The 16,191-nt window shown below is 46.8% G+C and overlaps 1 protein-coding gene across 1 annotated transcript in view; it reads left to right on the top strand.

Annotated features, from left to right (window-relative positions):
- The window catches only part of LOC136750717 (neural cell adhesion molecule 2), a 255,781-nt gene that overhangs the window by 186,478 nt on the left and 53,112 nt on the right, over positions 1-16,191 (top strand). Inside the window, exon 2 of the mRNA XM_066705757.1 lies at positions 9,254-9,328. Coding sequence (XP_066561854.1) covers positions 9,254-9,328 — 75 coding nt within the window. The remainder of the gene's footprint in view (positions 1-9,253; positions 9,329-16,191) is intronic.

The following is a 16,191-nucleotide window of genomic DNA, read 5'->3' on the forward strand; positions in this document are numbered from 1 at the left end:
CTCTTCTGCCACATCGCTGGGGAGTTTGTTCAGATTGTGACGCCTCTCTGTGTGAAGAAGTGTCTCCTGTTTTCTGTCTTGAATGGGATTCAGTAAAGCGCACAGCCACTGCTAGGATGGGGGGTATCTGAGGTCAGCAGGGGTTTCGTTGGCTTCCCGTGCAACACAGCCCCCTGTGTGTACATCTGAGAGCGGGTGTTGTTATCCGGGAGCGCTGCGTCCGTCCTCCGCGCTCGGCACAGCGGCAACACAGCGCTCTACTATGCCTCATGCATTATTTATGCCTCCCTTCACTTTTTTTTATTCAAGTGTGCTATGAAATACATTCCTGGACCGTTTCCTGGACTGTAGTAAGTGAGCCTGTAATTGAAACGAACGTGTGTGCGTGCTGTCGCTGGCGTCTCCCATCAGAGCATCCTGGAGTTGACTTTCCTCCATCGCCTGTCTACAGCGCAGGAGCGGCACCGTAAACATGCGCTCGGCAGCAGGTTGCAGAAAACTATGCTCTTAAATTGTATTGTCCCATAATTAGGCGATCTCCCAATTAGAAAACAATTACTTTAAAATGGACACGTTTCCTGAGGTCTTTTCTTTATAGTAGAGCAGAAAACTAATTAAAATGTCAAGGCTTTTTGATTCTGAAATCCCTGAATTAAGATGTGTATATTTTACTGGAAGTTGTAAGAAACATGTAGTTTCGCTTTGTATGCACTGAGGCGTTCGCTGCAGACACAGTGTTATTAACTCCCAATCTACCCTCATCTGCAAACCGACCGAAAACTTTTCCCCATGTTAAGTAAAGAAGGCCCTTTTCTTGTAAATGGAAAATGTCATTATGTTGCGTAATTTATTGGTGCTGCTTCACTGAGCTGTGCCATGAATGTTTTATATAACCTCCTCCCACCTTGGCTCTCCACCGTCTAAAGAAACCTTTATTTTCCAGATAACTTGAAACATTGACTGTTGGCAGGAAGAGGAAGGGCCGGCTGTGAGAGTGGGCACTAATTGCTGTGGACTCATTATATGGCAAATAAAGAGTGACACAGCGCGCACCTGTGTTTATAGTCTGTGTTTATAGACCCGCGGGCCTGGAGGGCACTTCACTCCTTATACCAAAAGAAATGATGCAAACGGAGCATTAATCCTGTGCTGAATGGATGCATGTGGTCGCTGTTGTACCAGGAGGAAGCCAAGAAGATTAGCCTTTACAAAACATTACAAAACCCACACAACCCATACCTGCTGGAGTGCGTCCCATTGTGCAGATCAATACAAACAGGGCTGATATGAGCTGACATTGAGGATGTGTGTCAGTATTGTCAAACATTTTCATACAATGTGAGTCCACCAGGTTGCTGAGTTAAAGAAGTTCTGTCCGATGGAGTTGTTGTGTGCGATGCGATGGTACAATGAGTTGTGTGCGAGTCGATGCAATGATACAATGGGTCTGTTTTCTGTTTGTTTGGTTTTTGTTGTGTTGTTTGGCGGCTGAAATTTTTTTCAAAGGCAGCCCATTCCTTTCTACATTGCAGACACAGATGGAGAGAGAGAGACATAATGCAGTAGCTCTTTAGACTGCATTTCCCATGTAAGCACACATTTATTTAACACTCGCGGCGCGTCTTTTCATTGCACTGAATCCAACATGGAGATGGAAAACCAAATGAATAGTGGCTGAAAGGTGCTGCGTGTTTCAAAGGCTTCACGCACAGCTGGAGTCGGCGTATCGAGAGGCTGCTGGGGTTTTCTGCTTTGGCAATTCGAGAGTTCAGCCGCGTCTCACAGCGCCACTGTTGTTGCACTTATAAGCCCAAATGAAGCCTCTCCATCGGATCTGGCGGCACAAATGAGCCCCCCCGGGACTGCGGGGGTGCACATCCACCTCGAGAGGCTTTCGACCGCCTTTCACCGGCTCTCGCACCGGACCCCCGCAGCCCCGTCTCTCTTAAACGGCGTCCAGGCCCGCTGGGAACGGGCACAACCGCTCAGCTCAGGTCTCTGTAAATGTCAATATTTTACAAGCAGCTACAGGTGTTCAGATGCTGTCCTTCAATGCCCTGCTGGCGTCTGCTCCTGTTCACACAGACATTGTTTCCTTCTTTCTTTCATTAATTTAGATGCATTCTGTCTGTCATTAAGAATCGAAGCCTCCAGAGAGCAGCCTGACCTTTAAGGCGGTGGTGCTATCGTTGTGTCCTGTGACTCCCAGTGCCGCCCTGCCCACCGCCAGCCCCTCCGTGCTCATTAGCCCCAGCGTGTGTCACAGTCACCCAACTCTTCCTGTGGGAACATTGTTTTGTGTGTCCATGACCCTTTTATCCAAAGGTCTTCTCACCGGCTCATGGTTTCATCCTTCTTGACCTTCTCAATTTAACGCATTCAAGCCGGATCGTTCACCAGCGACACCTTTGAGCACGACGTGGCCGTCCCTGCGACTCCGTCCGCACCCCCGTGCCTGTGAAGCGTAGCGATGGAGACACGAGTGTGGCTTTCGTCTCCTGCTCCAGAGCCTTGGCCACTCACCGTGCCATCCTTAAAGCAGGAGCAATTTCACAAGTAAAATGTCACTGAAATTATAGCTACTCTTCTTTCTTTTGAAATAGATAATCATCTTCTGCATCGGTCGTAGCAGTTGGTTTTCTGTCGTGAGTCGCCTGTAAGGTTTCCTGGGGACGCTGTGAATTCGATCTTTAAGGTATTGACACCCTTCCTTTTAAACAATGTCACCTGTGTCCATTTCATAGATACCGTTCAATCAGTTTTTCGTCTGCTGAACGCCTCTGCATAGAGAAGAGTCCAGCTGACCAACCATCACTCCGTACAGTTGCAGGAAGAGTTATAATCTGATATGTGATAATATTCATTAAAATAAATTGATAACGTATATTCAAATGAAGGTCATTTTAACTAGAAATGTATTCTGCATTCCCCTGATTGTCATAATCGCAGGGTGTCATGGAAATGTTACTGAAATAGAATGAATCCTGTCGACTACAGGATTAGTGTTATATGAGTGTAAAGCAGTGCGTTTCCTCTGCACTGTGTGTTGTTGGATGCTCTCAGAAGAGTCGTTCCACGTATTTTCACAGATTAGAGAAGTGTTAGCAAATCCGCACCATCACCTGTTAGGTAACTGTTGACTTCTGTCAGATTCCCGTGACTGTAATTTACAGTGCAGTTTGTGAATCCTGTCGAAATGACACCATAACGAATCCTGATGACAAAACCAGTTTCAAACCTAAGAGGATTAACGGTGAACGGTATGGAATTTAAACTGGAATAGTGTCCGTAGCAGCAGAGGAAGCTGCGGGTTTCCTGGGCTCTGGATGAGAGACTCTCACGCCTGACTTTGAGGGGTAAAAATAGGTTGTGTTTGAAGTCCAGATGAGAAACAGTGAGTATAAAAGACACATGTCTAGAGAGACCAGGAGGAGAGAGAAACCTGGAGCTCACAACGCCAGGCAGAGTCTGAGGAACCGGCTCCCCGAGAAGCAAGCGCAGTGCGTAGGTGTGCAGGTGTAGCGCGCCTGGGCCTGGGTTTAACCCCCTCTAACAGACAGCTCGTGTAGATACGGCCACTCGAGTCTCAGCAGAATGAGGTTCACACTTTGACAATTCGACTGCAGTGTCCAGACATGTCCGTCCCCCGTGCCAGCACTGCGGTGGCCCTGCGAAACCTGTTTGCGCCGCAGGACAACAGGCCGCATGTGCGATCGCATGCTCTGGCAGTCCGCAGTGTGTAACGCGCACATTCTTTTCAGATTAACCTTTTCTTCTCAATCTAAATGTCCCACCAAATGCTAAATGGACAGATTTTTAATGAAGGAACTGAAAACGTCTGAAAACGATTCGCAGTCTGCGGCGCCAGTCCGTCACTTTAAAGGTTAACCTGTCTTAAAATAAACTATAGTTGATGGCCAGGCAGCACTTAATTACTTAAGTTGTAATGGAGCTGCTGCACGCGTGACCAAGCTGGCCGTGTCCTCGAACACGTGGAGGTGGGGAGGCCTCCTCTGGCGCTGGGGGTGGAGGAGACTTCAAACCCCTTCCATATCCACTGCCCTCTCCAAACATCCCCAGCACAGAGGGGAATAGCACGGCCTGCTCAGGACCACCCTTCCACTGTTCAGCTGCTCCTTTTCAATGTGTCCATGAGCAGCGTGTCCCTGAGGCCCTCAGCTCGGCGCTCTGTGCACCCTTGGGCTCGTGTGTCTGCCACTGCCGGGCTGAGCGTTGAGAGAACCACTGCCATCGTCTGTCGTGAACAGGCTCGCCTGAAGGCACATCCAGTCCGTTTGCTTCTTCAAGGGAACATTTTCTTTTCTTTTGTAACCGTTTGAGTTTGACTCTTTGTATTCATATTTGAAGTGTTTGATTAGATAACAGGGAAAGCTTTTCAGAAAACAAACAAAAACAAGGTTTTACAAGTGAGCTGAGCCCTCGTGTTGCTGCAATTTTGAGCACAGTGGTTGTGCACACAGCCCGTGAAGCGGTGCGAGACGCAGCACTGCCCTGCGGGTGTAGGGGTGTCTCTCTGGTGGGTATCTGGTGTGGTTGTTGAGCTGCCCGCACATAGTGTGCAGCCCACGTCCCACAGCCCTCCCTGAGCAGGAGCAGGTAATGTGGTGTAAAAGTGCATCTCACTGCCCCTCTGTGCCGGTGAGGAGCCTCACTGCCGTCTCACTGCCCCTCTGTGATGGCAGCACATAAAGGGCTCTTGATTTGAGCTCCTGAGTGGCTCATTGTTTCCGCACAACATCTCTTTGTGCGTTTCCTGTTTACTCTCTCTGACGGATGTGCAATCAGCATCACTTACCATTTGATACTGTGTAGAAACTTTACACAATGTCGCTTGATGACCGTCCTCTGAGCGCCGAGTCAAGCCCTCCAGTCACGAGATACTCCCCGTGTGTTCGACACAGTTTCTCAGCACCGAGCGGCCCATTTGTATGCATGGCATATTGCCTCCCTCCTCCCATAATCAGGGCTCTGAATAAATTTTTTCACCTGTTCTGCAATGTGAAGAATTAGACTGAAATGCTGAAGTGTGATTTTTCTCAAGCAAACATTCATTCCCATCTTCCTGGGCCCGATTGGACAATATAGTTAGATCTTATCAATTTAATTAGATGATTTGGCTGACAAAGACTTTCGCACAATAGCCCCTGAGCCCCCTGTGGATACTGAGTTAATTAATTGCTTTTACCAGGTTTTGCTCAAGTACAGATTCCAAGGGATTTATGACGATCGCCCACATTAACAGTTTTCACTTGTCAATTGTTAATTGCAAGATCCTATACATTGATAATGCCAGTGGCTTTTGCTGTGTGTTTTGGTATCATTATTTATCCATGCATAGCTATGTCGATGGGTCTATTAAAGTTTAATTAATTCCGGAAACTGCCTCGAAATCTTGGTTTTGTTCCTGAACCGCCATTGATAATTATTCATGAAATCCAGCACGGTCACACGTCACCACGGCTTGTGCAGATAAACATCTTCATCTCCCACAGTATTGTGTGTTTGTACTGTCCTGGACCGTGAAAAATGCATCGCACAGACCACAATGTCATTAACTGTGACATTCAATTACATTATTACTTTTAATGTCACACTGTTGCTGCTGATGATAATACTAATAAGAGTGAGCGAGGCAGGGAGAGATGCATCAGAGCAGCTTCCAGCGCCGCTGGGAAGGAAGGCTGCTTCTGTGCGGATGGCCAGATGGGCTGCTTGCTCAGATCTTGCTTCAGTGTGGGCTGTAATTGGTCTCGAGGTAGGAGTGCAGAGAAGGATGCAGCTGTATCTTCTCTGAAAGGGTAGGAACAGGGCAGCAATAACTGGAGAGACTATTACAACCAGAAGCAACAACAACAACCACCACCGAGAGATTAAAGATATTCGTTACAATAAACTCCTTGTGCTTTGCATTGGAATAGCACTGCTCTTCTGCCAGATATTTCACATATACAATTAGGAAATCGTTACTGCCATCTATTGGTCCTTTTGTGTGATCGCACCGAACGTCTTATATCTGAACGGGGCTGGATATCCTAAGACACACAATCGCAAACCCTGTTGGCTTTCTGTGGGTTTAAAGCCAGATACATGCATATGAGCCCCGCAGTCTGGATGTGCCTCCTGTGAAACACACATCTGTTGACAATGCATTTAGACACTGAAGTGCCTTCTATTGTTTAACTTGCGCAGATGATGTTTGCAAATATGAGATTTACTGTGCGCTCTTCCTCCAGGAGGCACAGATGTGCGCTGAACAGGGGAGGGGGTTCATGTGTCTGGTACTGTGCTGCACTGGGATTGTACAAGCACGGTGCTACAGACAGACACACGGCCACACCTGTAAAAGAAGGCTTTGGCCAGATATCCTTTCTGTTATGCAATGATATTTCAGGGTGAACGTATTCACACCTACGAGGAGCTGGGGTGCATTATTTAACACAGTCAGTAACACGGTGAACTCTCACTAACAGTCACTAACACAGTCACTAACACGGTGCACAGTCACTAAAACGGTGCACAGTCACTAACACGGTGCACAGTCACTAACACAGTCACTAAAACGGTGCACAGTCACTAACACAGTCAATAACACGGTGCACAGTCACTAACACAGTCACTAACACAGTCACTAACACGGTGCACAGTCACTAACATGGTGCACTCTCACTAACACAGTGCACTCTCACTAACAGTCACTAACACAGTCACTAACACGGTGCACTCTCACTAACACAGCTCTCTCTGGGCTTCGCGAGTCTTATTTTTACTCCAGTAAAGCAGAGAGTTCAGACCTTTTCCCTGAGTCACTCGCCCCCGGCACAGATAATAAAAGGCAGAGCCACCGATGAGTGTAAAGGTGGGGAGGGATCACGTCTGTGCCAGCGGTGCAGCTCCGGCGATCATTACGCGGTAATCAATCATCGTGGCAGCTGTCGGAGCAGGACTGGCACGTTTTGCAAAAGTGATGGCTTCGCAGGGGGTCCAAGCGTGACGATGCCCTTGGCTCCTCCGGCACATTCATATCTGCACACGGAGGCAGCACAGGGGCGTGCTGATCTGAGAGCCACACAGCAAGACTGCACCGTATGTGTGTGCGTGTTTGTGCCTGTATTTATTTGTGAATACATTTGCACATTTCCTGTTACTTTATCTCATTTCATAACCCTTTTCTCAGCCCAATCCACACAGCATTTGTTCTCTTAAGCCACGTCACCCATCAGACAGGAGGTCAGTGGAGGCAAGCTAGAGGATCTTCCCGTTTCATCTCGCTCACAGCACAATCACAATCAGAGCCAGGGAGGCATTTCCAGCACAGAGAGGCTCGACTGCATTCTGATTATAAAGTTTGTGTCTAAGCCAATCATTTCTGCATGATTTTTCCTTCCCAGTTTGATATCAATGAGATTTCCAGTTGGCCTCACAGTTTTATTACTGTCAGCGTGCCATTAGTTAATTTCATTCAGATTCATTCGGATTTTCTGTCTCTGTTGGTTCCTTTTGCCTGGACGGGGGGGCTCTTGGCAGCATCTCTGTGTAGAGACCCCGTTCGGGCCAGGATGACAGGCCTGCGGTTGGGAATGACTGGCCATGGCGTTGTGTGTCTTTTGAATAACCATTTCACACCATCCCATTCTCCGTTCTCCCAATAAGGGTCGATGCAAATGCAATTCACTGGCAAAGACTGCGATGATCCGTGTGCTGAATCTAAAGGTTGCAGTCAGTGACGGGGGCCCACATTGAAGCCAGACTTCCACCCACCACACAATTGCAAATTACAAACCCTGCGTCTACATGCGCCACGACCAGAGACGCACTGTGGAGTGCTGGGATGATAATTGAAGACTGAGATTCAGCCGTGACCCGAAGTTTGATTGCGTTTGATGTCATTTTATGTTCGCCAACGGCTGTTTTGTCATTTGTCGTCTTGTGAAGCTCCCTGAGATACTGCACAATGTTGTCCTTGCATAATCAATGCTGCTGCTCACGCGGCCATCCTGTTTCAGGGCTTATTTACAAGAGAGAGGAAGACCGAGATCATGCACGTGTCCGTAACGCAGACCCACCTGTCTGTGCTTTATTGCCATCGTGCCACAGGAGCAGGGCGCACCAGGTAGTCAGGAAGACTAGAGATGCTTCGACATGGCACACAGACAGGGGCGAGTGAAGATGTTCAATACCTGCGACTCCTTTTGCCTCATTGCAACAATTTCTTTGTGAAATTGGATCGTCTGAAACGCTGCTTTACTGCATGACTCTCTGAAATGCAGACAGGATCGTTAGCGCTGAGGGCTGTCATTCGCCTCCTGCCTTGAGGGGGCCAATCCAGGCGCTTTTGTTTTCACCAAGGGAGAGGTGGATGGAAGTCATCTTGTTTTCGTGAGGAGAGGCATCATAGCGATGTTGTTTTCACAGTGTAACAGGGGTCATGGTGTACATGAGCTCGTTACGGGTGACATCACCCCTCTATTAAGTCAGTGCAGTGATAAGTGTGCCACGTTGGGGGCCCCGGTGTTCTGGTGCAGCGGGCCGATTGCTCTCCGCCCGGCAGTTCGAATCCACACCGGCTACTGTAGTGATCTCCATCATATGAAACTCAATTCTGTCCATGGAGGGAAAATCTGATCTGTTTTACGACGTCGTCATCGGGTATTTTTAATTTAGGAAATGGACACAGTTAAGCGATGCCAGGCGTAGTTTTATTGGTGAGAAGGGGGGCAGAGTGAAGCGACTGTGCCTGTAGTCTAGATTGACTGAAAACGTGGGGTGTTGTGTGTTTTGTTGTAGTGTTTTGAATATGAGACAGTAGGCCCCCTGTGTCAGTGTCCCCGTGTCTGTAGTTCTGAAATCTGTGCCATGTCACTAGTACTGTCCCCTGTGAGCTGAATGCACAGACGGTCCGAAGCTCGTTTAGCAAAGTATCGTCCTTTGGAACAGTTTAATGAGTTCTGGACCGCCTCCATTGCAGTGAGAGACGATAATCACCGCTGATAGAGGAATGTTTATTTCTGTATTATTCTGTGGAGCACGGCATTGTTTTAATGACACTGTCAATAAAACAGAATAAAATGTGAAAAGACAGAAGGACTCGAGCATTAAAACAGCAGAGATGCAATCACCTTCTCATCTCTTCCTCACTTCAGAGCTGGTTGTGCAGATTGTGAAGTTAAAACTGCGCCCGTGTTGCCTTCGTTTCACTCCTGCTGTCTGACGCGCATCTCTGTCTCTCTTGCAGCTGTTCTCCAGGTGTCCATCTCCCTGAGCAAAGTGGAGCTCAGTGTGGGGGAGTCCAAATTCTTCACCTGCACAGGTAAGAGCTCCTCAGAAACATGTGCTTGTATGCTTTATTGTTTTATCTTCCACACGCCTCCATTTTAACAGTTTTCATCTGACTTTAATGTACCGACTCTACATGGGTTTTCAAGTTACATTATTGGCAGTTTGTTCTGTTTTTATATGCTGAGGAATTGTTTAACGTCCTGGCGTGTGATTCAGATGACAGGTGTGTGTTTGAATCACACGCTTGTTGTGGTAGCGTGTGGCAGAGTGAAGGCTGTTGAGAGGCAGACGCTGTGTTTCCAGCTGAAGGTTCCCCCCCCGACGCAGAAGGAGGAGCCGATGGAATTGCCTCATTCATCAACACAAGTCGATGTTCAGATCAGTCGTGTGGAGAATATTCATCGTTTGAAGTTCTGGGCTTTAATAGCCATGTAAAAGACTACGTCAATCTGGAGGTCCATCAGAGGGGCAAGGAGGAAGCCTTTAAGAACTGGCGCATACAAGATCTGGGGGAGCTCAGGATCCCATGATGGGACCCACCTCCGGGGACGGTTAGTTCCCCCTGCTGGAGCCCGAGTCCAAGATCTTTTAAAGATCTTTTAAAGATTTTATGAATGATTGTTTTTAAAAGAAGATTTTAAATAATGAATCTTAATTGTTTTTAAAGATTTAGTTGTTTTTAAATCACATTGTTTAGGGTTTTTTTAGGTATAGTTTTGTTATATTTTGTTGTCAGATACATTGACCGTTTTGGGTTTAATTTAAAATGCATTGGACTTTTTTTGTTTGTTTTTTATTTTTTCCTTTTTAATTGTTTTTTTAATTTGTTCAATGCATTTTCAGTTATTTTCAATGTATCTGACTCTTTTGTTGGTGTGCAATTTTTTGCTTTTATCACGTTTTGTTTATTTGATTTGAGCACGTTTATTTTAAAGTTAATTGTTTTAGTTTGGTTAAAAATCACAAGATTTTAAAAATTTTAAGTGATTTTAAGAACTGATATTTTAAACGATTTTAATCATAAGTATTAAAATTGGAATTGTTTTTATTTATGTAAAATGTGAAATACTCAACCTAATAAACAGTATTTAATAGCCATGACTCTAATCCCCCCGGCTGTGGGGGGAGTCTTTATTAAGCCCATAGGATCTGCTGTTTGGTTGTAAATGCGCTGCAGCTCTGACGTGTGGATGTGATGCATTCTGGGAAATTCAGCCGTGACACAGCATCGCTCCTGTATTTCTCCTGATTTAGAATCACAGCTGCACCTCGCTGTTCTGGACATGTGCTGCCATTGATGCATTACTGGGCTTAATGGTCTCTGACTGGAGCCTGGCTGCTCTGCAAGTTCAGACCACCGGGCAGCGGCTCTGCTCTGCTCATGGGCAGTGTGAGATAGTGGCCCTGTGGAAGCCATGCTCAGTGGTGTAAAGAGGCAGGGATCGGGTTATCATCAGCCTCTCTCTCTCCTCGTGACGGGACCAGTCGGCCTGCCAGGTGAGCACAGGTGCCATGCAAATCAGGCGTCTGCAGCTCGGCTGATAGCGACGCAGCGGCCGCATCCTCTCTGGCTCTTGATTTGGGCTCTGCTGCCTGGCTGTAGCTGGTGGCTAATCCAGCTGTTTATGATTAATATGCTAATAAGGCTGTGATTCAATGCAGGAGATAAATGTAACATTCCAGTGGTTTCCTAATGAGACTCCCTGATTATTTGCATATTTCCCGGTTTTGTTTTCTTCCAGTCCATGTTGTGATTCTTGAGTTGGTGAATCCTGTGACTTGGTGAACAGATCTAGTAGACCGAGAGTGCAAAGAGGAACATGTTTAGTGCGTCTAACTCCACAACATCAAATCAGTTTACTGTTTGTACTTTACTGGGACTTAATTCAATGCACAAAATAATTACTTGTACTTCTCTATCCATAGTATTCACCCCCCGTCTGCCTGAACAGTCAAATACACACTGTGTCCCTTCCTTAAATGGCACAGTTTTATTGAGCGCTGCGCCGTTTATAGCCTCGCCATTATTAACACAGTTAAGATGGTCTTATTTTAAGGGCTTATGTAAGACGTTTTACTGTGTGAAAGAGGCTTAAGTGCTGCAAAAGTGATCCCGATAAGAGGGACTGGGTGATTTTATGTTTCCTGCAGAACTGAAGCAGAGAGTGATGGCATGCTGATGTCCCCCGGAGTGATGCCCTCTCTGAGGGACAGTGGCCTGACTGGAGCAGCTGACACCTCCCAGTTGGCCCCCCTGGGGTCTTTACTCTGCGCTCCCCCAGCAGGACAGGAGGCTCTGCTCACTCTCCACTAATTGCCCCAGATGCTCCTATCAGAGGAGGTTCTCCAGTGTCCTGCCCTGGCGATTCAGAGGCACCTGTGGCATGTAGAAACACACCTCCGTTGTGCCGTCTCTTCCCCCCGGCAGCACGTCGTTCACCTTCAGGGCGTTGACGGAGAATTCGTGTCATCACTTTCCTTTGATCTCAGAGTAGCTCTTTTCTTCACGTCAGTTCCTCTGAAACCACTGGCACCGATCCCTCATCAGTGCGCTCAGTCCTGTGGCCGTCGTGCATCATCCTCCCCTCTGCCCGTCTCGCTGTGGTCCTGCAGTTACCTGCGCCAGCGCTCTGACACAATCAATGGCTTAGTGGTTTCTGACCGGTCTGGATGAAGAGAGGGTGACCTTGTCTGAAGAACGTGCTCTCCAAGGAGAAGTAATTTGATCAGACCATGTTGACTTGCTGGATGTCTCCCAAAGCAGCACTGTGTATGCCAGTCTGTGTGCTGGAAGCTCAAAGACATAGTTTTATTTAAATCAGTGGAAACATCCTTGAAATGCTGGTCATGCCCTCGGGGTTCTGATATATTGATAATCTTTAATAGGCTGAAGGATATCTGTCCCTGAATGTAGTGGGCAGGAATCGCACCACGTGGCTTAAAAGCTCAGATTGCTAGGGATGTTCTGTTGCCCGTGTGTTAAGAAGTATTAGTTGAGAAGTTCCTGCCCTTTCTCTTTCAGTTTCGAAGATACTCTGTGTGAGATCAAGGCAGTAAATGAGCAATCGCTTTCAGGTTGTGGTAAATGAAACCCTGAAAAAGCCGCTGACAGGCAGTTTATTTGGGCCGGTGCGTCACACTGTGCTGGTCTGCGAAGCCGCCTGCAGGGCGTTCAAGCCCCCGTCTCACTCAGGGTCCACAGGGCAGGGTCCCTGGAGGGGCAGGTCAGTGGCATCCAAACGCTTTGTCTGATTGTGCAAATCTGTGTTGCATTAAATGGAAAAAGACACAATGAGATATTTGGCCCAGGAGACTTTCTGTGGTCACTCTCCTGCATCTCTGTATGCCATGTTGGGTTTAATTTCCAGGCACTAGTTTGACAGAATCCGTATTGCAGGTAAAAGCTACAACAATCTCCTTAGATCTCTCTCTCTCTTTCTTTCTGTATACGTTTATTTGTCTGATTTCTTCTCTCGTTTGAATTGATGCTTGGATGCTGTTATTTGAGTTAAGACGGGACCGTAGGCGTAGGTGAGATGAGGTGTAGTTAAACCTTGCTTGTTCACACCTTATTAGATTCTATATTCAGGTGTCCATGAAGTGATTTCCCTGCACTTTCTCAGGACTCACGTCATGCAATGCATTTCAAAGCAGCGATTTCTCAGCCGGATCCTCCCTGAAGAATTAACACAATCCAGAGGCACGGCTGGTTATTCAGGACACAATGCTCAGCCGTGTCACGTGATCCTCGCTGAGAGGATCCAGCAACATCTGGCATCAGGCGAGAGACGCAGGATTGACACGTTAATAAAACACACACCGCACACACCTCGGCGTCTCTGCGTGTCCGCATCTCACTGGGGTCCAAGCAGCAAAATACAGTTTACATGTGTGCTCTGTCAATCACTGTATGTCAACAGATTTCATTGATGTGTTATTAAATGATAGGTAATTCATACAAATGATATTACATATACACTGCAATAAACATGTCGGCCCAGCTGCATTACAAAGCCATCATCCTGTTCCTCTGTCTTCCCGCAACACTAGACCAGACTTTCTCTGATTCTTTCTTTTTTCCCTCATTACGTGGTCTAAAAAAGCCAAAAATAAAGGTATTGTAATGTTTCTCTTCGCTTCAGACACTTCAGATGCAGTAACTGATCAAGGTTTCTCATTGATTGATTGATTTTCCATCCTCAGATCACCGTCCCCGAGTCTTTATTAAGCCGCAGATGGTTCAGGCAGATTGCCGGCTCTGATGTATTCCCCTCTCAGTCGTACACAATGTTTTATTCATTTTCCTCCCGCAGTTCCACGCCGGCTCTGGCTGTTTTCAAGGTGTGCCACCTGTAGTCGGATCATGTATCATACTCTGTCTCCTACTGTACTGTGTCCTTTTATACGGCACATATATAAGTCGGAGGCTGAGGGATGATTCTCTGTGCCAGTTTACAGGTGTGTGTCTGTGTGTGCGTGTGTGTGCGTGTGCATGTGCGTGTGTGTGCGTGTGTGTCTGTGTGTGTCTGTGCGTGTGCGTGTGTGCAAGTGTGTGTGCGTGTATGTCTGTGTGTGTCTGTGCATGTGCGTGTGCGTGTGCAAGTGTGTGTGATGCAGAGGCAAAACACGGAAAAGATCAAACTGTCTCTGTGCTTTTTTAAAACCTTGATTGTTGAGGATGTGTTCGATGGTTGTTTTAAACAGAAACGGTGGCTGTTTCCTCTTGTTATATATATAGTGTTTGTGCCGATATCTCTCTCCCTCCAGACTGACCTCTCTCGGGGGACCGCGTGGCTCAGAGCAGCTCAGATAGACAGACTGTCACTCATCACATCCAGCAAGACAATTACAGTCTTAACAATAACAAACTGTTTCTCTGCCAAGATGTACAGATTCAACGGCCGGCTGCTGTTATTTCTCCAGCCAGTGAATGTGATCTGTACCTGAATCTGGAAATATAAACTAATGAAAGAAGTAATGATATTAAATTAACATCCGCAGATTCTGTAATTGTAATTACCGTGAGAATGAAGCTAAATCAATACAATGTAAAATAATAACTTGATAAAACATTATGAGTAGAAATGCTGATCTCATTGCCCCGCCATCTTTGCCATCTCCTAAATCACTCTCGCTCCTGCAAATGGCGTTTTTCTCCTTCTTTCTCTTTTCCTTTCATTTTCTTCCTTCCTTCCTTTCTTTCTTTCTCTGGGTGATTGCTGATTGATTATTCCTGACTGTGAGTCATTGATTGTTCATTTAAAAGGGTTTTGCGGAATTAAACCCCTGCTTTGTGCCGGTTGTTAAGGGAGGAGAGGGGCCTGGGAGCGTGATGTGAGATTAGACCCTTTTCCTTCTCCGGGAGGTTCCTCTGGCATCGATCACTGCGCTTTTAACCAGAAAGTCTTTTCAGACGCTTTTAATAATCAAGATCACTTTGGTGTGTGATTGCAAGCTGTATTAAAGCAGGGTTTCAATTCTGACACATCAACTAATTAAAAATAAAATCAAGAGGCAAACAAATAAGCAACTCATGCGCAAGTGTCTCTGTGAAGGACCTCAAGGAACGCGGTCTCAGAATGCAGTCTCACTGGTTTTGAGCAGTAAACCATGAACTCCGCACCTCTGTGATGAGCCTACAGGCCACAACAATGTCAGTGACAGTTATATGATCTGCACTGTCAACACAATCAGCCATGACTCAGTGAATAAGTGTTGTGCGATTACATCTGTGAAAGCGGATAGTAAACATGCAGATGGGGGTGCAGGCATCGCATCACTGTAAACGAACAGAGAGAGAATCTGCAGACCTGAGAGGAGCTGGCCACTAATGAGGACTGAGTGCATTTCATTACGACACATTCTTGACGTAAAATATAAGCCCTGTGTGAGTTAATAAATCGGTGCTAATAGCTTGGTTATTATACTTTGATGAACTGCAATTTATATACAACCTCAGTGTTTCTGCAGCGTCAAAAGGCATTGCTGCCTGATAAGTAAAATAACCAACTAAGCTGCTAAAGATTTGATGTCAGAAATCTAATTCTGGGGGGAAAATACTCACAAGCATTACAATTATCTCGAGGTCGCAGACCCAACGTTTAGTGGCACTTCAATGATATATGTTCATATCGATCTTCATAGCGATGGGTACTCTTGAGCAGTAGCTCTTGTATGACATCATCTGAACTAAGGTTTCTAAAGCTGTGGCAGCACTTACAGCTCCTCACTGACATTACTTACAAGGGTGTTGTATGTGTTATTTTGTCTTTGATTGACATGCTAACCCCTCACCTTTCTATAAATATCCATCCACACAAGACCTTCTAACTACATACAGAAGGAGAGAAGTAGGTCTGCTTTGGCCAGACCTTCACACACAGGGCTGAGATGGCTTCTCCTAGTGCACAAGATGTATGGGACGTGTCCTGCCTCCGATCCACAGCGGTCTGCGTGACCCACTTTCCTCTGGATCACAGTCGCAGTCGTCTGTCACGTATTACAAATGGGCGCTGACTGATGAACAGGCTGGCTCTCCTTCCCTGGCTCTGCTGTTTATGAGCTCTGCGCGAAGGGTCTACAGGACGCCGAACATGGCCCGACAGTTGAACACTGCAGCCTCCTGAACGCTGCACCCTCAGAGTCACAGGCAGCACCGCATGAGCTACAGGCATGGGTGGGATAAAACCACAGCCACATAAACAGGCCACGACACACTGGGTCATGGCTGCTGGAGACGCGGAGATGAGTGTCAGTTAACCTTGCCTGAATGAAAGACGGGAGTCATGTGACTTGATTGATAAGCTTATGACATCAGGGCGGCTGTGTTTAGTGCAGAGAGCAACGTCTGCCCCCGGTGCTGTGAAAGACACGCATCACACTGTAGTGTCACAC

The sequence above is a fragment of the Amia ocellicauda genome, chromosome 6, assembly GCF_036373705.1.
Source record: "Amia ocellicauda isolate fAmiCal2 chromosome 6, fAmiCal2.hap1, whole genome shotgun sequence".
In the NCBI taxonomy this organism is placed as follows: domain Eukaryota; kingdom Metazoa; phylum Chordata; class Actinopteri; order Amiiformes; family Amiidae; genus Amia; species Amia ocellicauda.